Source organism: Mobula birostris, chromosome 21, assembly GCF_030028105.1.
Source record: "Mobula birostris isolate sMobBir1 chromosome 21, sMobBir1.hap1, whole genome shotgun sequence".
Taxonomy (NCBI): Eukaryota; Metazoa; Chordata; class Chondrichthyes; order Myliobatiformes; family Myliobatidae; genus Mobula; species Mobula birostris.
The window spans coordinates 30,795,393-30,817,620 of NC_092390.1; the positions used below are offsets into that span (position 1 = coordinate 30,795,393).

General features: G+C 40.7%; 1 protein-coding gene across 1 annotated transcript in view; it reads left to right on the forward strand.

Annotated features, from left to right (window-relative positions):
• Nucleotides 1–22,228, forward strand: part of pcdh15b (protocadherin-related 15b) — a 780,285-nt gene that overhangs the window by 545,899 nt on the left and 212,158 nt on the right. The window contains exon 20 of the mRNA XM_072239829.1: nucleotides 12,300–12,416. Coding sequence (XP_072095930.1) covers nucleotides 12,300–12,416 — 117 coding nt within the window. The remainder of the gene's footprint in view (nucleotides 1–12,299; nucleotides 12,417–22,228) is intronic.

Sequence of the window (22,228 nt, forward strand, 5' to 3'; positions counted from 1 at the left end):
AACAATAGGAAAATGGTGGCACTTCTTTTGCTGTGGATTGTTTGGATACTTCCCTTAGCACTTGACATATAAATATATTTCAAAACCTGAGCTTCCGTACTGATACTGTGGCATTCTTTGCAAGGGAATACTGTCTCGTAGGCTCTTTCCGCTGTTGAACACCTAGGGCAGCAGAGAGGTGCAGTTAGTAGACCTCACAGCATCAGCAACCCAGGTTCAATCTTGACCTTTGGTGCTGTCTGAGTGGGGTTTGCATGGTTTCCCTGCCAGTGAGTGGGTTTCATCCAGGTCCTCTGGTTCCCGCACACATTTCAATAATGTGTAGGTTGTTACTATAACTGAGCACTGAAAATGATATTAGTGTATGTGAGTGATAGAAGTTGGGTGTTTGCAAGAATGGGAATTGATGGAATGTGGGGTGAAATGGATTGAGGTAAGGTTAGCATAAATGGGTGCTTGAACGTTGCTGAGGACCTGATGGAGTGATGGGCATATTTTTGTGCTGTATCTTTGTAAGACTGTATGATTCCCCAAATGCTCGAACTGTGGTTATTAATGCAATATAAATATATCATTCAATTTATAAACTAGGTTATAATGACTAGATAATTTTAATGGAATTGAAACTGGGCATTGACTGGGACACGAGGGAGAACTCCTTTGCTGTTCTTCCAAATCATCTCATGGGAACCTGTGCAGGAACCTGAGAGAGCATTTGGTTGTGACGTTTTACAGCTCAACTGAACAATGTTACCTTCAGTGATACATCTGGTGTGCAGCACTGCAGTAAACAACAGATATAATGAACTGATTGAGTTCAACGCCTCTGTTGTTAAGGCACATAGGAGCCCTCATGGAGCCTGGTGTTGTGATTCTGTCGTTACCACTGTCCTCTAGTGGATGAGTACGAAGTATAGGTGCAAGACTTATAATGAATTAAAAATAAATATGACTGCAATAGAAATAACAATGGGAAAAAATGTAAAGCAACCCGCTGTCCTCTGTTTCACAGCAGCATATAAAGTTAAGGTGAGATGAGATTTCATGAAATTATATTTATATCAGCATTTCACATTTAAGATGAATGCAGTCACCTTAAACAAAAACTTGCTCTGCTTTAAAGCTTATATCCCCCCTTGATCTCTTAGGGGTAGTATACATGAAACAGATGGCATCAAATTATTAGTGCAGCACATATTCTGTGTTGTTTTGCGGATCGGGAGAAGGCAGCAGGAGGTAAATCAGTGGGGATTCAAAGCCGGCTATACATGAGTGTGATTAAATATGTATTCTGATTAGCAGTTGGCTTTAACCCAAAAGGTGTGCAGTTTTTTTTCTTCTTCAGCAACAGTGAGATAAATCAATTTACACTTTTTGGATGGTGCAGTTCAATTCAGAACAGGTGTGATTATGCTACAAAGCTAAATTAGCAGGGTGTTCGTTTAACTTCACGGTGTCTTTGTAACCTCTTCAGCATTCATATAATTGAGAAATAATTTGAAGATAAGCAAGGAAAATCTATTTACATGCAAGAAAGATTGACTGCCAAACCTCTCTGTAGAAAAATGCATCTTAGGCATTTAATTACAAGCCTTTGTATTATTCAGGCTGATAGAATGAGGTTACCAATTTGTGAGAGACCATAAATACTCTCTGAAAAAGATTCCTTGTCTAAGACATTTCAGGCCAAAGACTGGACTGTTGACTATAGTAGAGGTTAATTGACATATTCTAATTATAACAACAGAATCTTCATTACTCACTTGTCTTCTCTTTCAAAATGGAACTATTTGCATTTCTGAAAATGTCAGCTTTATTTTTGAAAGCACTGAACTTATGAACATTCAAAAGAGTCTAATTGTCTTTAGGTATTTGATCTTCAAGCAACTACAGAAAAAAACAGATTTGCTTGTACTCAGTCTCACCTCAGAATAAGACCATATTCTAATTATCTGAACCTGGTTCAAAGTTCAAAGTAAAATTTATTAGCAGAGTATATACATGTCTCCACATACAAACCCAAGATTCTTTTTCTGCGGGCATACTTAGCCAAGTTACAGAACAATAACTAAACAGGATCAATGGACAACAAACTGTGCAAATATATATATATATATATATATATTTAGATATACACACACACATACACACACACACACACACACACACACACACACACACACACACACACACACACACACACATCTATATATATACCAATAAATAATGAGCATGAAATGACAAGATTAAAATGGTCCTTAAATTAGTGTAGTTATCTCCTTTTGTACAAGAGCCTGCTGGTTTTGGGGTAGTAACTGTTCTTGATCCTGGTGGAGCAAGTCCTGAGGCACTTGTACCTTCTACCTGATGGCAGCAGTGACAAAAGAGCATGGCCTGGGTGGTGAGGATCTTTGATGAGGGTGCTGCTTTTCTATGACAGCGTTTCATGTAGGTGTGCTCAATGGTTGGGTGTGTTTTACTCATGCTGGACTGGGCCAGATCTACTACCTTTTGTAGGATTTTCCACTCAAAGGCATTGGTGTTCCCAGACCACACTGTAAGCACACCAGTAAGCACACTTTCCATCACGCATTTATTGAAGTTTGCCAAGGTTTTTGATAACATGCTGAATCCCTGCAGACTCCTGTTGTGCTTTCTTTGCAATTATATTTATGTGGTGGATCCAGGATAGGCCCTCTGAGTTAGTGACAGCCGGGAACTTAATGTTGGTGACCTTCTCCACCTCTGATCCTCCAATGATTACTGGCTCATGGACCTCTGGTTTCTCTCTCCTGAAGTCTACAATCAGTTCCTTGTCTTATTGACATTGAGTGAGAGGTTGTTGATATTACACCACTCAGGCAAGTTTTCAATCTCCCTCCTGTATGCTGATTCATCACCACCTTTGATGCAGCCCACAAGAGTGGCGTCATCAGGAAACTTATATATGGTGTTGGAGCTGTACATGGCCATACAGTCATAGGTGTAAAGGGAGCAAGTGCTAGGTGCACATGCCCTGTGGTGCTCCTGTGCTGATGGAGGTGGTGGAGGAGAGGTTTCTACCAATCTGAGCTGAATGGGTACCCTTAACCTTGAAATGAATTTAGGATCACCTGTAGCAACTCATATTGTTTCAACTGGTTAGTTTTTAGTGCAACTACAGTCTCCTTTCCATAAACATTACAATGGGAAATTATGTTTCACAAAATTTTCATGAGGAGCAGTTTCTATGTAGAATCTGATTGATGCTAGTTGGAATTAAAATGAGCCTTGATGAATAGTTTTGGTCTGAAACATAGACTCTTTACTCCTTTCCATAGATGCTGCCTGACTCCCTGAGTTCTTCCAGCAGTTTTTATATGCTTTTCTGGATTTCCAGCATCTGATGAATCTCTTATGTTTAGGAATTAGAATGGTAACTTTTCCAGCTCCTTGTTCTAAGTATGTTCTTGGCTGTGTATCTATGGTCTTGCTAATTTAACACAACATTACATGCATGGTCAATGTGTATAACATGCAAGCAGATCACACCTACTGAATTGGTAAAAAAAAAAGTACATTTTATTTTCTTATTGCTGCAAAAAATGTTTTGCTCTTATGTAAAAGGGGCTTTGGTACTGCATTATCACATAAAACCATGTCAAGATGTTACATTATTTCAACGTGTCTGGCAGCATCTATGGAGAGGAATAAAGAGTCCGTGTTTTGGACCAAGGCCCTTCATCCAGATGGACCTGCAGAGTTCCTCCAGCATTTTGTGCTGGATTTCCAGCACCTGCAGAATATCTTGTGTTCAGGATGTTACATTCCTATTATTCTTACCAGTGAACATATTGTGATATTGTATTATTATATAGGAGGAGGATATTGGGTCTTTTGAATGATTGTTGGTTCTCAGAGCATTCCCAACCCTTATATTTGCACACTTTATTTCCCTGTCACATGTTCAAGTACACCTTTCCTTTCACAAATACTTTATACTTTGCATGATGAAGATGTCCACAGAGAAGGGATTAAATACCGGTTACAAACAGTGTGGTTAGATATTGAGTTACACTTCCTCTGCTGGTGATGATCCCAGCTGAACACTCGGGTTGTTCTGTTTTGTTTCCTTTATTGTTCATTAGAATCATAAGCTCTCTCGGGTTAGATATCCAATTTAGTGCTGAACTGAGGAGAGCTTTGTAAATGTATCCTTCACTCTATACTCTCTATTAGGCTGACAATACTCAGGGATAAAAGAGATTTGCTTTATTTTTCCTTAACACCAGAAAACATTGGAGCTATTAGGGCATTTGGCCAACTAAATCTGCTCTGTCATTTGACCAAGGCCCATCCATTTCCTCTCAACCCTATTCTCCTGCCTTCTCCCTGTTACCCTTCACGCCCTGACTTATCTAGAATCTATCAACCTTTGGCTCAAGTATTCTCAATGACCTGGCCTCCACAGCCACCTTTGCCAATGAATTCCACAGATTCACCACCCTCTGAAAAAAAAATTCCTCCTCATTTCTGATCTAAATGGATGTTCCTCTGGTCCTAGACTCCCCCACTAAAGGCAACATCCTTTATAAATTCATTCTATCTAGGCTCTCAACTTCCAATTGGTTTCAATGAGATCCTCTCTCACTTTTCTAAATTCCAAAGCATACAGGCCCAGAGCCATCAAATACTCCTCAGATGATAAGCCTTTCAACCCTAGAATCATTGTTGTGAACTTCCTTTGAACCCTCTCCAATGACGGCACATCCTTTCTCAGATAAGGTGTCCAAATATCCTCACAGTACTCCAAGTGAGGCCTCACCAGTGCCTTATAAAAGATCAGCATTTATATTCAAGTCATCTCAAAATGAATGCAAACATTGCACTTGCCTTCCTCACCACTGACTCAACCTGCAAATTAACATTTATGGAATCCTGCACAAGGACCTTTGTCCCTCAGATGTTTTAATTTTATCCCCATTTAGAAAATCGCCTAAACTTTTATTTCTACTAGCGAAGTGCATGACCGTACATTTTCTGACACTGTATTCTATCTACCACTTCTTTGCCTATTCTCCTAATCCGTCTAAAATATCCTTCTGCAGCTTCCCTGCTTCCTCAACACTATCTGCCCTCCGCCTATCTGCGTATCGTCAGCAACCTTGGCCACAAAGCCATCAATTCTGTCATCCAAATCATTGACATACAGTGCAAAAAGAAGCGGTCCAGTACCAACCCCTGTGGAACACCATTGGAACATCATGATTGGCAGCCATTCAGAAAAGGCTTTCTTTATTCCCACTCTTTGCCTCCTGCCACTCAGCCAATGGTCCGCCCAATCTAATATCTTTCCTGTAATACCATGGGCTCTTAACATGTCCATGGGCTCTTAACATGTTAAGCAGCCTCATGTGTTGCATCTTGTCAAAGGCCTTCTGAAAATTCAAGTACACAGCATCCACCAATTCCCCTTTACCAATCTTGCTTGTTATTTCCTCCAAGAATAAATAACAGATTTGTCAGGCAAGATTTTCCCTTAAGGAAAACAAGCTGACTTTGGCCTATTTTATCATGTGCCTTCAATTACCCCGAAACCACGTCCTCAACAGTTGACTCCAACATCTTCCCAACCAGTAAATCAGGCTAACTGGCCAATAATTTTCTTTCTTCTGCCTCCCTCCTTTCTTGAAGAGTGGAATGACATTTGCAAATTTCCAATCCTCTGGAACCATGGCAAAATCTAGTGATTCTTGTAAGATCATTACTAATGCCTCCACAATCTCTTCAGCTACTCCTTTCAGAACCCTCTGGTGCAGTCCATCTGGTCCAGGTAGCTTAGGTACCTTCAGACTATTCAGCTTCCAAGCACCTTCTCCCTTGTAATAGGAACTGCACTCACTTCTGCCACCAGACACTCTTAAACATCCGGCATACTGCTGGTATATTCCACAGTCAAGAATGATGTAAGATACTTATTCAGTTCATCCGCTATGTGCTTGTCCCCCATTACTACCTCTCCAGTGTCATTTTCTAATGGTCCAATATCTACTCTAGCCTCTCCTTTAATCTTTATATATCTGAAAATACTTTTGGTATCCTCTTTGATATTATTTGCTAGCTTACCTTCATATTTCATTTTTTTCACTCCTTATGACTTTTTTAGTTGCCTTCTGTTGGTTTTTAACAGCTTCCCAATCCTTTAACTTCCCACTATTTTTTGCTTAATTATATGCCCTCCTTTTTACTTTTATGTTGTCTTTAGCTTCTCTTGTCAGCCACAGATGCTTTATCCTACCTTTAGAATATTTCTTTTTTGGGATGTATCTATCCTGCACCTTCCAAGTTGCTCCCAGAAACTCCAGGCATTGCCGTTCTGCCATCATACCTGCTAGTGTCCCCTTCCAATAAACTTTGGCCAGCTCCTCTCTGATGCCTCTGTAATTCCCTTTACTCTACTGTAATACTGATACATTTGACTTTAGCTTCTCGCTCTCAAATTGCAGGGTGAATTCTATCATATTATGATGACTGCCTCCTAAGTGTTCCTTTACTTTAAGTTCCCTAATCAAATTCAGTTCATTACATAACATTCAATCCAGAATAGCTTATCCCTTTGTGGACTCAACCACAAGCTGCTCTAAAAATCCATCTCATTAGCACTCTACAAATTCTCTCACTTGGGATCTTTCTTAGGATTTGATTTCATTTTTTACCAACAGAGCCAAGTCACCCCCTCTGCCTATATGTCTGTCCTTTCGCTACAATGTGTATCCTTGGATGTTAAACTCCCAACTATATTCTTCTTTCAGCCACAACTCAGTGATGCCCAGAATGTCATACCTGCCTATCTCTCTCTGCTACGGGATCATCTACCTTTTCTCATATACTGTGTGCATTCAAATATAACACCTTCAATCCTGTATCATCACCTTTTTTTGATTTTGTCTCCATTACACTGCAATTCATCCCGCTGATTGCAATTTTGCTCTATTATCTGCCTGTCCTTCCTGACAATCTCACTACGCACTGCCTCTGCTTGTATACAAACTGCGCCAACCTCAGCACTATCACTCAGCTTCCCATCACCCTGCCAAATCAGTATAATCCCTTCCCAACAATTCTAACAAGCCTGTCCAAAGATATTGGTCCCTGTCGGGTTCAAGTATAACCCTTCATTTTTATACAGGTCATACCATCCCCAGAAGAGAACCCAATGATCCAGAAATCTGAAACCCTTCCCCCTGCACCAGTCACCTGCCAAGTCATCCAATTCTTACCCTCACTGGTGTGTGATAGAAGCACAATCCTGAGATTACTATCCTGGGGATTCTGATTTTCAACCTTTTACCTAGCCCCTAATTTGCTCTTCAGGACCTCCTCCCTTCTCCTACCCACGTCATTAGTGCCAATATGTAGCAAGCCTTCTGGCTGCTCACAGTTCCCCTTTAGAAGACTGTGGACCCTATCTGAGATATCGCTGACCCTGGCACCTCGGAATTAACATACCATCCATGTATCTCTATCTTGTCCACAGAATCTCGTGTCTACTCCGCTAACTATGGAATCCTCTATCACCACTGCAGTTTTCTTCTTCCGCCTTCCACCAGACCCAATTGCTGCAGCTCCTCCCTGGTAGCCCCCCTCACCCACAACAGTATCCAAAGTGATATACTTATTATTGAGGGGAACAGCCACAGGGTACTCTGCACTGGCTGCCCATTTCCTTTCCCTCTCCTGACAGTTACCCAGGTACTCAGCTCCTGAAACATAGGGGTGGCCACTTCCCTGTAGCTCCTCTCTATTACCTCCTCAGTTTCCCATATGAGCCAACAGTCATCGAGCTAGAGCTCCAGTTCCTTAAAACGTTCTCTGAGGAACTGTGGTTCGGTGCATCTGGTGCGGTTCTGGTTATCCGGAAGGATGGAGGTCTCCCAGAATTCCCACATCTCACACAAAGAACACAACACAGTCCCGGAGTAATCCTGACCACACTATATATGTACTAACAGAGGAGGAATGAAGAAGAAGAAACACACCAGATACTTACCTCGCCCAAACCTGATAAGTCAAAGCTTCCCTGCTCTAACACTGGTCCACTTACAACAATGGCTGCTCCATTTGTCCCTCTCTTGTTTTTATTTGCTTTTGTTAATGAATCGCGATTTGATTGGGTCACTGGAAAACACCAAAAGCCTGCAAACACTCCTTTTTTTAAATCTTACTCATGGACCAGTGAGCAGCCTCCTCTCTTGTTCCCAATTCGGCTCACCAGTACTTGGATACTTTGAAACATATGTTGAAATGCGTAATTTGCGTAAACGACCAACACAGTCTGTGGATGTGCTGGGGGCAGCCCAAAGAGTCATCATGGGTCTGACATCGATACAGCATACCCACAACTTACCAACCCTAAAGCATATGTCTTTGGAATGTGGAAGGAAACGAATACCCAGAGAGAACCTGCGCGGTCGCAGGAAGAACATACAAACTCCTTACAGACAGCGGTGGGAATTGAATCCTGATCACTGGCACTTGTAAAGTGTTACACTAACCACTATGTTACTATGCCGGCCAATCTATGCTATCGTGGCGCCCAATTTATACTGCCATACCATCATTTCACCTGCCGGACAGGAGAGGTTTTCACTGCAATGATTTTAGTCTGGGTTTGAATTATTGTGCTAGAGGCTAAAGGTCGGTAGCCCAAAACCAGTCAAAAATATATCTCAAATCCTCAAAGGTTCAATTCCTTGTGCAAAAGACAGAATATTTCTAAATGTGGTTATCCAATTCAAGCCAAACAAATTACATTTCGTTTATGAGATGAAATGTGTGATTAACTTGTTGCTTTTCTCTTGGCAGATTTTTCAGTCATTATACTGTTACTAATGTTATATTTAAATGACAGAACAGTTCAAGTAGTAATTACTTGATAGCCTTGAGAAACACCTACTCTTCAATGCAGGCAACACACATAAAAATTGCTTGTGAACACAGCAGGCCAGGCAGAATCTATAGGAAGAGGTACAGTTGACATTTCAGGCCGAGACCCTTCGTCAGGACTAACTGAAGGAAGAGCTAGTAAGAGATTTGAAAGTGGGAGGGGGAGGGGAGATCCGAAATGATAGGAGAAGACAGGAGGTGGAGGGATGGAGCCAAGAGCTGGACAGTTGATTAGCAAAAGGGATATGAGAGGATCATGGGACAGGAGGCCTAGGGAGAAAGAAAGGGGGAGGGGGAAAGCCCAGAGGATGGGCAAGGAGTATAGTAAGGGGGATAGAGGGAGAAAACGGAGAGAGAGAGAGAGAGAAAGAAAAAAAAAGAGATAGATAGATAGATAAATAAATAAATAAATGAATGAATGAATGAATGAATGATGGGGTACGAAGGGGAGGTGGGGCATTAACGGAAGTTAGAGAAGTCAATATTCATGCCATCAGGTTGGAGGCTACCCATACGGAATATAAGGTGTTGGTCCTCCAACCTGAGTGTGGCTTGGCTTCATAATGACAGTAGAGGAGGCCGTGGATAAACATATCAGAATGGGAATGGGACGTGGAATTAAAATATGTGGCTACTGGGAGATCCTGCTTTCTCTGGCGGACAGAGCGTAGGTGTTCAGCGAAATGGTCTCCCATCCTGCGTCGGTCTCACCAATATATAGAAGGCCGCATCGGGAGCACTGGATGCAGTATATCACCCCAGCCGACTCACAGGTGAAGTGTCGCCTCACCTGGAAGGACTGTCTGGGGCCCTGAATGGTGGTGAGGAAGGAAGTGTAAGGGCATGTGTAGCACTTGTTGGGCTTACAAGGATAAGTGCCGGGAGGGAGGTTGGTGGGAAGGGATGGGGGGGGAAACGAATGGACAAGGGAGTCGGGAAGGGAGCGATCCCTGCAGAAAGCGGGGGGCGGGGGGAGAGAAAGATGTGCTTAGTGGTGGGATCCCATTGGAGGTGGTGGAAGTTACGGAGAATTATATGTTGGACCCGGAGGCTGGTGGGGTGGTTGTTGAGGACAAGGGGAACCCTATTCCTAGTGAGGTGGCGGGAGGATTGATTGATTGATTTATGTATCTATTTATCTATTTATTTATTATTAAAAAAGTTATTTTTTTTCTCTCTCTCCTTTTTTTCCCTCTGACTATACTCCTTGCCCATCCTCTGGGCTTCCCCCCTCCCACTCCCTTTCTCCCTGGGCCTCCTGTCCCATGATCCTCTGATATCCCTTTTGCCAATCAACTTTCCAGCTCTTGACTCCATCCCTCCCACTCCTGTCTTCTCCTAGCATTTTGGATCTCCCCCTCCCCCTCCCACTTTCAAATCTCTTACTATCTCTTCTTTCAGTTCGTCCTGACGAAGGGTTTCGGCCTGAAGTGTCGACTGGACCTCTTCCTATAGATGCTGCCAATTTTTGTGTGTGTTGCTTGAAATTCCAGCATCTGCAGATTTCCTCATGTTTGCATACTCTTTAATGCAGGGCTGACTCAAAGACACAAATCAACAATGGAAGCTATTCGGAAATTGCAATCTGTTACCTAGTTTTTAGAAATGTAACTTAATGGGAAAGTATATACAATGAAATAATATGGAAATCACATCAATGACTTGTTTTATTTACCTAAATACTCAGTTGATTTGTTGGTCTCATGGTAAAATTCTTCCACTCACAGCACCAAAACATTCTGGTGGCTTTGGTAAATTCCCCTGGTGTCGCTGGCTGGTGAGAAAATCGGAAAGGGGCGGATTGTTAAAGGACATGGGGTAACTAGGTTACAGAGTGCCAGAACAAAATCAATGGGTTGAATCACCTCCTTCTTGATTATAGGAAAATACAAGAAAATACAGTATTCCTTCGGCCTTGGCATAAACAAAGAAGTTCAACACATAATTCGAGAAAATGCCATCAGAGTCAGCTCATTAGGCCATAGCTTTAAGTTAGAATGACTGGCAGGCAAGTTGGAGAACATTTTATCATGCGAAGTATAATGGGATCACAATGCTTGAAAGATTAGTAAAAAGCAGGAACCCTCATCACATTTAAAGTGTACCCAGCTCAGTACATAATGAGCCATATTGTACAAAACTATGAACTGGGAGCTGGACAGTGGGATTCATCTGAGTCATTGTTTTTCAACGGACGTGGGCTGAACTTACATCAACATACACAAAATGCTGGAGGTGCTCAGCAGGCCAGGCAGCATCTATGGAAAAGAGTACAGTCGATGATTCGGGCCGAGACCAATATTATTATGTCGATTGTACTCTTTTCCATAGATACTGCCTGGCCTGTGGAGTTCCTCCAGCATTTTGTGTGTGTTGCTTGGATTTCCAGCATCTGCAGATTTTCTCTTGTTTGTGACTGAACTTACACTACATTACACTTACACTTTGCTGCATGAACCAGGGGAATTTATAACTGATCAAATCCAGCATTACTTTTATACTGTCAACACATATATAATCCATTATTTTCATCTTTTGCTCTTTTCGTTTTTTTTGCTTTAAGTCAATGAAAAATTTTCCTGTGCTGTTGCTATTTATATGTATGTGGTCAGTTTCTGTAGTGATTATGTTAACGCTGGAAAATATAGTGCAGAGCAAACATTCAAATTTTTTTAAGTATCATTAGGCATTCTTCCACATAGGATCCTCATGATAGGAATTACTTCATTTTGAGAATATCAATCTAAAAAAACAAAATTCTCTGGCAGTTAAATATGAAAGTCAAGCTTTAAATTAATTTGAAATAATTGTAATTTTGTCATTTGTCTTTGTGCATTCTGGAGGCTTTGATTTGTTGCAGTTTCACAGCCTCTGTGCATTTTTTGAAACCTCACACAAATAATGTCAGATAGTATATGTTGACAGGTCATTTGATTGCCATAGGCATCACAGCCAAACTGGATCCTGACTTTTCCATGTGGATTTGAAGCAGTTACTCGATAATGAAGAGCGGAAGCCCAAATCATTAAGTAGTTTGTCCATTGTGCATCTGTCAATATTGTCCTCTGTATTAACAGCTAGTTAAGCTATCAATACTTTGACATATTAACTTAATGAAAAGGAAGTAATATATAAACATTAGGATGATCAATAATATGACATTACTAGATTAATCTATAATAGCCTGTTGGTTGATCAGTTGAATAAGCTAATCTCAGCAATCACATACCCCCGTCATAAAGAATAAATAGGCTTCCATTTGACAAATAAAGTTGTGGTAGTATTTAGTGTCTCATTAAATATGATTTCAAATTGTTGGAATCACTTTGGCTTGATTAATATTTAAACAAATAACTCAAAGTTTTCTTTTACAGGATATGAATGACTATGCCCCTGTATTTAGTAAGCCTGTCTATAAAGGACTGGTCGCACCAGATGCACTTAAGGGAAGCCTTATCACTGTCGTGTCAGCTGAAGATATGGACCCTCCTGTAAGTTCCACATTCAGAAAAATAATGTTTTCGCAATTACACAAAACATTATGAAAGTTACAGTATTTTATTCTAGTAACGCCTATAAGAAGTCTATTATTGTCTTCCTGTGTGAGTTGAAGTTGCTACGTAACTGTGTTTGATCATGAGTTAAGTATTTATTGAATTGAAATGTCTAATATCTTGGTATTGCTCTTCTACCATCAGAACAATTTATCATTTATTTGGAAATAAGGAAACATTTAGATATTACTGTTTTTTTTTAACACAAGGGCCTATGTAAATCCTCAATAGACATCCAATGATTGCAATATTGCTTCCAAAATTGCTGGCAAGAGATCAGAACAATTTGAATAGTCAGGATTCTGTCTGTTGGCAACTGGAATCCTGCCATTGCGTTCCATGCTCTAATTGCTCACAGTATGTGGGGTGGATGAATCAGATGGCCCTATCACAGAAAAAAAATATTCTCCAGCAAGGATTAAGTTGGCAGTTGAAGAGGGTAACACTTTGGTGGATTTAGCAATAAGGAATATGGGAAAATCTTGTTCTCATCCCGCAGCCTAATCCTGAGCTGTTTTCTTTATTGCTGAGTTGCATCATTTAAATGACCCATTTAAGAATCACCGACTGATTGGTGTTTTACTTTGACAATGTGTATGGCACTTAGTATATATCACATCTAACTGGAATAAAATGGCATTTGGCTCCCAATCAAGTTATATGACACTAATTTGAACAGGCAATTACACTCTGGCTTAAACCAAGGGTTGTTCTAAAATGGCCATGGCAGACCTCAAGTGAGAAATTGTTGGTAAGATAAAGTCGGTTCCTGCTGAAAATTGGGTTTGTAATGGTGTAACTAAAATTATTTTAAAATTCGTTCTGTGTTCTTTTCTGATTCAACTCAGGGCATTCACATATGCATTTTCAAACGAAGTGAGACACTGCACACATGTTGAAGGCCATAAGAAATCACGTTATTAGAACTAGCATAAATACAGTATTGAAAGAAAAACAAAGGATTACTGAAGTAATAAAGAAAACAATATAATACTTATCCACTTATTAAGCCGATCTCTGCAGTGTCGGAGAAAACCCACAGATCCAACAACCTTTCACGTAGCCTTTTTTCTTTATCCACATGTCCCTTTCATGATATATTCTAACTCTTTATGTACTTGTCCTTATCTTCTCCATCTCCTAGCACTAACACTGGTCATTACCTAACCTAAGACAAAACTCTCCCCTTTGTACAAAGTGTCTCTTTTGAACCCTTTAAGATTCCTTCAAATCTACAACAGAATTATCTTCTCAGAACTCTTCCATCCCTTAGCTGAACCCCTCTATCTCTTACAACCTTCAACCCAGGCACACAATTTAGGATTACAAAGACACTATGTCTGTAAGGATGAAAACATTCTTCATTATCTAATCTCAGGGATGTGTGCTCGTACACGTCTCCGGACTATCACCATGTTCCAAGCTGGCACCGTTTTGTCTTCGAACTTTCATTTTATTTTTGCACGTACCAAGGATGAATCACATTAACTCTTTCGTTACAAATGGAAACAAGGCTGAGGATGATGCCTGGGACAGAGTTTCCTCTACAGTGTATGCTAAATGTGACTGAAGTATTTATCATAAATTTTCTGTTTTATCAATGAGGAAAACCTATCAAGCCTCCAAACTAAATAAATGGATTCCTCCCATCTAAGGTTAATGTTCTATACATAGCTAACAATGGAACACCCTTTCCATCCCATTACATTTCCGAGACAGGATTTTTTACAGGGTGGAAAGTGCCTGGAACATGCTATCAGGAGTGGATATAGCCATTCTCAAATCATAAAAAGCCAGTATATGATTTAACAAAGGACCAAGGTTAAACCAGATGGTACACCCAGTTCTTAAATGACCATAGCGTGTGTTGCTCCCTTGTTTAAGAAGGGTGAAACCTAGAAATTACAGGCTGGTAAGCCTTATAAGATTCTTAGGGAGAATCTTATAAGTAGAGTGTGTTCGGAATAGTCATCACGGCTTTGTGTGGGAGTGATTCAGTCTCACAAATTTGATTTGAATTTTTTGAGGAAGAACTGAAGATGATTCATGAGGGTAGGACAGTGGATGTTCAATACGTGGAATTTAGTAAAGCATTTACAAAGTTCCTCATAGTAGTACTGAAAGATGCAGTCAATTAAGTCACATGGGATCCATGGTGAGTTGGTACATTGGATATACATTTGGCTTGGTCATACTGTAGATGCAGGGGGTAGTAGAGAGTCCTTAACCAGTGGTGTCCGACAAGGATCATTGCTATGACATCTGTTATTTGTAATATATATTAATTTTATTGAAAATATAGATGGTCTGATTAATAAGTTTGCAGATGGCATGAAAATTGGACGTATTGTCAAAAATGAAGAATGTTGTCAAATAAGGCAGCAGATTATGAATCCAAAGGGAAAATGAGTGGAGAAATGACAGATGTAGTGTTTTTTTCTGTAAAAGTATGTAGTGGTGCATTTTGGAATGTCAGCTTCAAAAGTCATAAGGTCATAGTATCATGGAGCAAAACAGCACAGGTAATGGTCCTTCAACGCAACCAGTCCACACCAACCATGACTGGTCATAATTTCCTACATTTGGCCTATATCCCTCTCAGTCTCTATGTTCTTATCCAAGTGTTTCTTTAATGACACTATTGTACCTGTCTCAACCAGTTCTTCTGGCAGTTCATTCTATATACTCACCACCCCCGTGTGAAAAGTCACCCATTTAGTCCCTTTTAAATCTTTCCCCTCTCTCTGTAGACCTATCACCCCTAGTTTTGGACTTCTGTGCTCTGGGGTGTTACGTATCCGGTAACTGGGTTGTCAAACCAGCAGAAATGGAACACTCGTTGGAGTCTGTGATTACTAGGATCTAATAAAGTTTTATTAACAAAAGTAATTAATATAGTACACTAACCGCAAGGATATAAATGTAACAGGTTAGCAATGATAGTATACACATATACTCAGAAATAGAGTAATAGGAATCAACCAAGCTCTATCGCAGTCTAGAGGTAAAATGATCAGTCTTAAGGTGAAGCAGAGTTCAGTTCAGTCTAGTGTAGTGTTGTTGTACCTTTGGAGAGAGAGAGAGAGAGAGAGAGAGTGAGAGATACAGTTGGTTTCAGGCAAACCTTTCGATGCCTTCTGATCCCGCTGTGGTCACCGACTGTGACCCCTCCATTCCGGATGCGACCGTTGTTCCGTGGTGAACCCAGCACCCAGGCAAGGGCGGACACACAACAGGTCCCCACCGATAGTACCTTTACACCCTGTGAACCTCTGGCCGATTCCCGCAAATCGGTCCTCCAACTCCCACCAACTTGGGGGGCACAATGCTCTTTCCAGGGTCTCGTGGCGTGTGTCTTGTGCCTTAGCAAACCCGCTATTTTTATCCCCCTGATGGGGTATCACCTGTCCATCAAACTTCACACATCTTATTGTCTCAGCAGAATTATTAATGAACAGTTCAGGTTCAAAGCAAACTGTCTGTGGCAGACGCCAACATCTGAATTATGTGACTCGCTCTCATTATCTCTCTCTTCTCTCTTATTAGCATTTTGAATGGCTCTCCGTTGTCTCTCATTATCTCTCTCATTAACATCATCCGTTCTCCAGCTCTGCTTGGCTTCACACATGACAGGGGGAAGTGACTTACCATTCACCTTGTCTATATTTCTCACAATATTAAATATTTCTATGAGGTCATCCCTCATACTCCCGTGATCCAAGGAATAAGGCCGTAAGACAAAGGAGCAGAATTAGGCAATTTGGCCCATTGAGTATAAGAGATACATCTAAGATTGAATAAAAACCTAGCCTAGCCTTACCTCTCCCTTTAACACAAGCCTTCTAGTCCTGGTAACATTCTCGTAAACCTTTTTGCACTCTTTCTAGTTTAACTGATTCTTTCATATAACAGGGTTACCAAAACTGTATACAGACATCCAAGTGCAGCCTCACCAACCACTTGTGTAAATGTCCCAGTTCCTATACCCCATGCCTTGATTGATGTTTCCTATATGCCTTCTTCCCCACGTTTTCTATTTAAGACTTTACCTTCAATGAACTATAGACTTGTATCCCTGTGACCCTCTGTTCCTTAACAGTCCCTAGTGCTTTACTATTCAGTGTATAAATCCTATGCTGATTTGACTTTCCAAAGTACATCACTCCACTCTGATAGTGAAATCTACTTTCCATTTCTTGGCCCACTTTAGTAATTGATCTCCTGTAATCTACGCTAATCTTGTTCACTATCAACAACACCTCCTAATTTTGGGTCATCTGCAAAATTTACTTCACAAGCCTTGTGCATTTGCATCCAATTCATTTACTATATATAAATAACAAATAATAAAGATCCCAACACTGACCCTTTGGTGCACCACCAGTCACCAGCTTCCATTCTGAGATGCAATCTTCAACCAGTGCGCTCTACTTCCCACAACCAGACCAATTTGAATTCACCTACAGTAGCAAGATCTCCCTAGATTCCATGGGACCTTACCTCTTCAAAAACACTCTAAAAGGTACTTCAAGGATGACTGCCTAAGCATTCTTCCAAATGAGACTCCGTCTGTGAAAATGCTGGTAGATTCTGTCCCTCAGAATGCCCTCCAGTAACTTCCCCACTACTCATATCAGGCTAACAGGCCGGTAGTTCCCTGCCTTGTCTTTGCTACGCTTTTTAAATAACAGAACACCCATAGCCACCTAACATTTTCAGGAACGTCACCAGTGGCTAATGATAAAGCAAATATCACCACAGGAGTCTCTATAATTTCCTTTCTGGCCTCCTGGAAAGTCCGAGAATACACTCGGTCAGGCCCTGTAGATTTATCCATCCTAATGCACTGTAAGCATGGAAATACCTCCTCTCTGGTAATGTGAATGTCCACTAAAACACCTCCATGTTTCTCTTATCCCTTGAGCAAACATGATATTCTGTTCAGTGAACACTAAGAAGAAATATTCATTAAAATTTTCCTTATCTCCTGTGGTTCAAGATGGCCCCACTCTCTCCCTACTCTCTCCCCAGCCACCCTTTTACTCTTAATATACTGTAGCTATAGAGTGGAAAATTCACAGTAAATAGCAGGACCTTTTGGATCATTGATGCACAGATGGATTTGTGGTACAATCCTGGAAGTGACAACAGAAGTAGATGAGATGATATAGAAGATGTACAGCATGATTGCCTTTGTCAGCACATTGAGTATAAAAGTTGGAAAGCCATATTGCAGTTGTATAATACATTGGTTTGACTATGCTTGGGGCATTGTGTGCAATTCTGGTTACCATAGGAAGAATGTGGAGGGTTTAGTGAGTTTGCAGAAGATTTTTCCTGAATTGGAGTGTAGACAACAGACAATAGGCAACAGGTGCAGGAGTAGGCCATTCAGCCCTTTGAGCCAGCACCGCCATTAACTGTGATTGTGGTTGATCATCCACAATCAGTACCCCGTTCCTGCCTTCTGATGAACAAGGACACCTAGATCTCGTTGTTCTTCCCCTTTTCCTAACTTGACACCATTCAGATAGTAATCTGCCTTCCTGTTCTTGCCACCAAAGTGGATAACCTCACATTTATCCACATTAAACTGCATCTGCCATGCATTTGCCCACTCACCCAACCTGTCCAAGTCACCCTGCATTCTCATAACATTCTCCTCACATTTCACACTGCCAGCCATCTTTGTGTCATCTGCAAATTTGCTAATGTTACTTTTAATCTCTTCATCTAAATCATTAATGTATGTTGTAAATAGTTGCGGTCCCAGCACCAAGCCTTGCGGTACCCCACTAGTCACTGCCTGCCATTCTGAAAGGGACCCGTTAATCCCTACTCTTTGTTTTCTGTCTGCCAACAAATTTTCTATCCATGTCAGTACCCTACTCCCAAATTTGGCCACTAATCTCCTATGTGGGACCCTTATCAAAGGCTTTCTGAAAGTACATTACATCCACTGGCTCTCCCTTGTCCATTTTCGTAGTTACATCCTCAAAAAATTCTGGAAGATTCATCAAGCGTGATTTCCCCTTCGTAAATCCATGCTGACTTGGATCGATCCTGTTACTGTTATCCAAATGTGCCGCAATTTCATCTTTTATAATTGACTGCAGCATCTTCCCTACCACTAATGTCAGGCTAACTGGTGTATAATTCCCTGTTTTCTCTCTCCCTCCTTTCTTAAGAAGTGGGATAACATTAGCTACCCTCCAATCGACAGGAACTGATCCTGAATCTATAGAACATTGGAAAATGATTACCAATGCGTCTACGATTTCTAGAGCCACCTCTTTAGGTACCCTGGGTTGGACAAATTTGTATTGTTTTTTTATGGAGCATCAGAGGCTAAGGAGTGAGCTGATAAACATATATGTATGAAAGGGTTAGATAGGGTATATGGTTAAGTCTTTTCTCCAGATTACAGAAACACAAGTACTGGAGGGCATAGACTTAAGGTGAGAGGGGTGAGAGGGGTAAAGTTTAAAGGATATTTGTGAGGCAAGTGGAGAATGTAAGGTGTCAGGGGAGGTGGTAGAAGTATATACATAGCAATGTTCAAAATACATTTGGACAGTGACATGAACAGACAGAGATAAGAAGGATAGAGACCCCACGTGCAGGCAAATAGGATTAAGTAGATTAGCTTCATGGTTGGTAGTAACGTTGTGGGTTAAATGGCCTGTTCCTGAGCTGTGATGTTCTATATTCATTTTTACTGCAGGACCCACTGTTGAGATTTAGTAGGTAGAATAATTCAAGTGATTGTGACATTCTGTTGTCTGCTTCTTACAATTTTCAGATTGTCAGATTGATTTGATTCCATCTGACAAGACTTTTTTTTGCATGTTATTCACTAAAATACAACTAATCTCATCTTCATAAAGAAATAAGACAATTTTTACAAGACTTTTATTAGGTTAGTCTTTCATGTTCATAGCCTGGCTGACTACTTCATGTTTACGTAGAACAAATATGGTGAAAGAAAATAATGATAAATTCAGAGCACAGAATTAGCCATGAATAAAATAGGATCTTTTTAAATTAATCAGATCTTTGGACAGAGTAAATATTTGTTAAGAGGATCAGATACTTATGAAAGTCATTTCTTTGTTGTATATCACAGAACTTTAAAATATAACATTCGGGTGGTCTCACTTTGTGAAAAAGATTTCCACTTAATCTAATGGGCATCAGAGTGGCACGTGACCATATGACCATAAGACATAGGACCAGAATTAAGCTATTTGGCCCATCTAGTTTGCTCCACCATTCGAACATGGCTGATTTATTTTCCCTCTCAATCTCATTCATCTGCCTTCTCCCCTTAACTTCTGAAGTCCTTTCTAATCAAGAGCCCATATTAAGCTCTGCTTTAAATATACCCAATGCTTTAGTTTCCACAGATATCTGTGGAGATGAAGTCCACAAGTTCACCAATTGTGAAAGAAATTACTCTTCGTTTCTGTTCTAAAGGGAAGTCCTTGTATTCTGCAGATGAGGATGTGCCCTCTGGTCCTTGATTCTCCCACTGTAAAAAAACATCCTCTCCACATCCACTCTTTACAGGTGTTGCAATATCCAGTCAGTTTCAATGAGATTCCCCCTTATCCTTCTAAACTCCAGAGCCATCAGACACTCATTATACATGAACCCTTTCATCCTTAGGATAATTTTCATAAACCACTTCTGGACACTGTCCAAGCACACCCTTCCTTAAATATGGGGCATAAACCCACTCAAAGTACTCCAAAAGTGGTTTCACCAATATTTTATAAATCCTCAGCATTATATCATTGCTTTTTTGTTCTAGTTTTCTTGAAATGAATGCTTACAATGTGTTTGCCTTCCTTACTACCTACTCAACCTGCAAGTTAACTTTTCGGGAATCATGCAAATATAATGCTTTGGCTATGCTGTAGGTACTTCATTTTAGCAGTTCTGTAAGAGCAATCTGTTCTGTTTTAGCACGTTTGGGTTGGAGATAAAGAAAATGGGCTACGTTGTTCAACTTAGGAATGTTATGTCAGCCAATCAGGATGCTGGAATTGGGAGAAGGCTCTAGAGAACGCTGGGTGGAGAGGTTTTTGTGATGAACACTGGTGTGGGTCAAGGTTTTTATGATGGAAACTGGGAGAAGACAGGAGGGAAGGCGGCTGAGGATGCCATCCTTGTGCGCAAAGTGCTTTGTGCAGATGAATCGCTTCAAGGAAGAAGGACCAATACTCCCATGGGGCAGCCCATTTTTTTGGGATGGGTTTCGAGTGACATTCGGTTGATGGTGTGTGCTTTCACGCAGACTGTGGGTCCAGTGCGTGAGCTAGAGACAACTTCAAGATGAAATCCAGCTTATGTGCACATTTGGGCTGGGTTAACTGTAATGGGCTCCTCTTATTTTTTTCTTTTCTTTTTCCCATTAATTGTTTGATAAAGCTGAAATTTGTGAATGTATTTGCTTTATAGTTGTATGCGGTGTACAATCTGCTATCTCTTGTTGAAGGCTAATTGCATGGGGGCAGTATACACATAGTATTCGCACAAATCAGGGTTTGGGTGGTCAAGACATCCCAACGTCCTAGTTTTGGTGAGACTCAAGTCATACCGACCCTAGAGGTACAGAGTTTGAGGAAGGTGGTTTTCTCACTGCTGAGTTCAGTGGCTGTTAGCAAGAGGCTAACGAGTGGCATCTCTCAAGACACCCAGCAAAAGGGGGTTTCACAAAGAACTTACATATCTCTTTGTCCCTCCAATTCCTGAATCCTCTCCCCATTTAGAAAATAGTCCCTGCCTTCATTCCTTCTACCAAAAATATTATTATATACAGTTACAAGAAAAAGTTTGTGAACACTTTGCAATTACATGGTTTTCTACATTAGTTACTCATAAGACATGGTCTGATCTTCATCTAAGTCATAATAATAGGCAAACACAATCTACCTAAACTACTAACACACAAACAATTGTACTTCTTCTTGTCAATACTGAGCACACCATTTAAGTAATCATAGTCTACTTTCAGAAAAGCATGTGAACCTCTGGGGTAATGCCTTCTACAAAAGCTATTTGGAGTCAGGTGTTACAATCAATGAGTTGAGATTGAAGAGGTGTGGGTTGTAGAGGTGCTCTGCCCTTTAAAAAGAGACATACAAAGTTACTGACAGAGCCTGTGCTTTTCAAGAAAGATCTTTTTATGTGCACCATGCCTCGATCAAAGCAACTCTCAGAGGACCTTGGAAGGAGTATAGTAGAGATGCATGAAGCTGGAAAAGGCTACAAAAGCATTTCTAAAGACCTGAGAGTTCAGCAGTCCACAGTAAGAGAAACTGTCCAAATGGAGGAAATTCAGTATTGTTGCTACTCTCCCTAGGACTGGGTGTCCTGCACAGATCACACCAGAAGCACAATATGCAATGATAAAGGAGCTGAAAAAGAACCCAAGGGTAACAGCAAAGGACCTGCAGAAATCTCTAGAACTTGCTAAAGTCTCTGTTCATGTGCCCACTATAAGAAAAGCACTGAACATGAATGGTGTTCATGGAAGGACACCATGGAAGAAATTGCTGCTCTCCAAAAAAAACATTGCTGCACATGTCAGGTTTGCAAAGACCACCTGGATGTTCCACAATGCTTCTGAGACAATGTTCTGTGGACAGATGAGATAAAAGTTGAACTTTTTGGCAGAAATGCACACTGCTATGTTTAGAGGAAAATGGGCACTGCACACCAATATGAAAACTTCAACTGTGAGG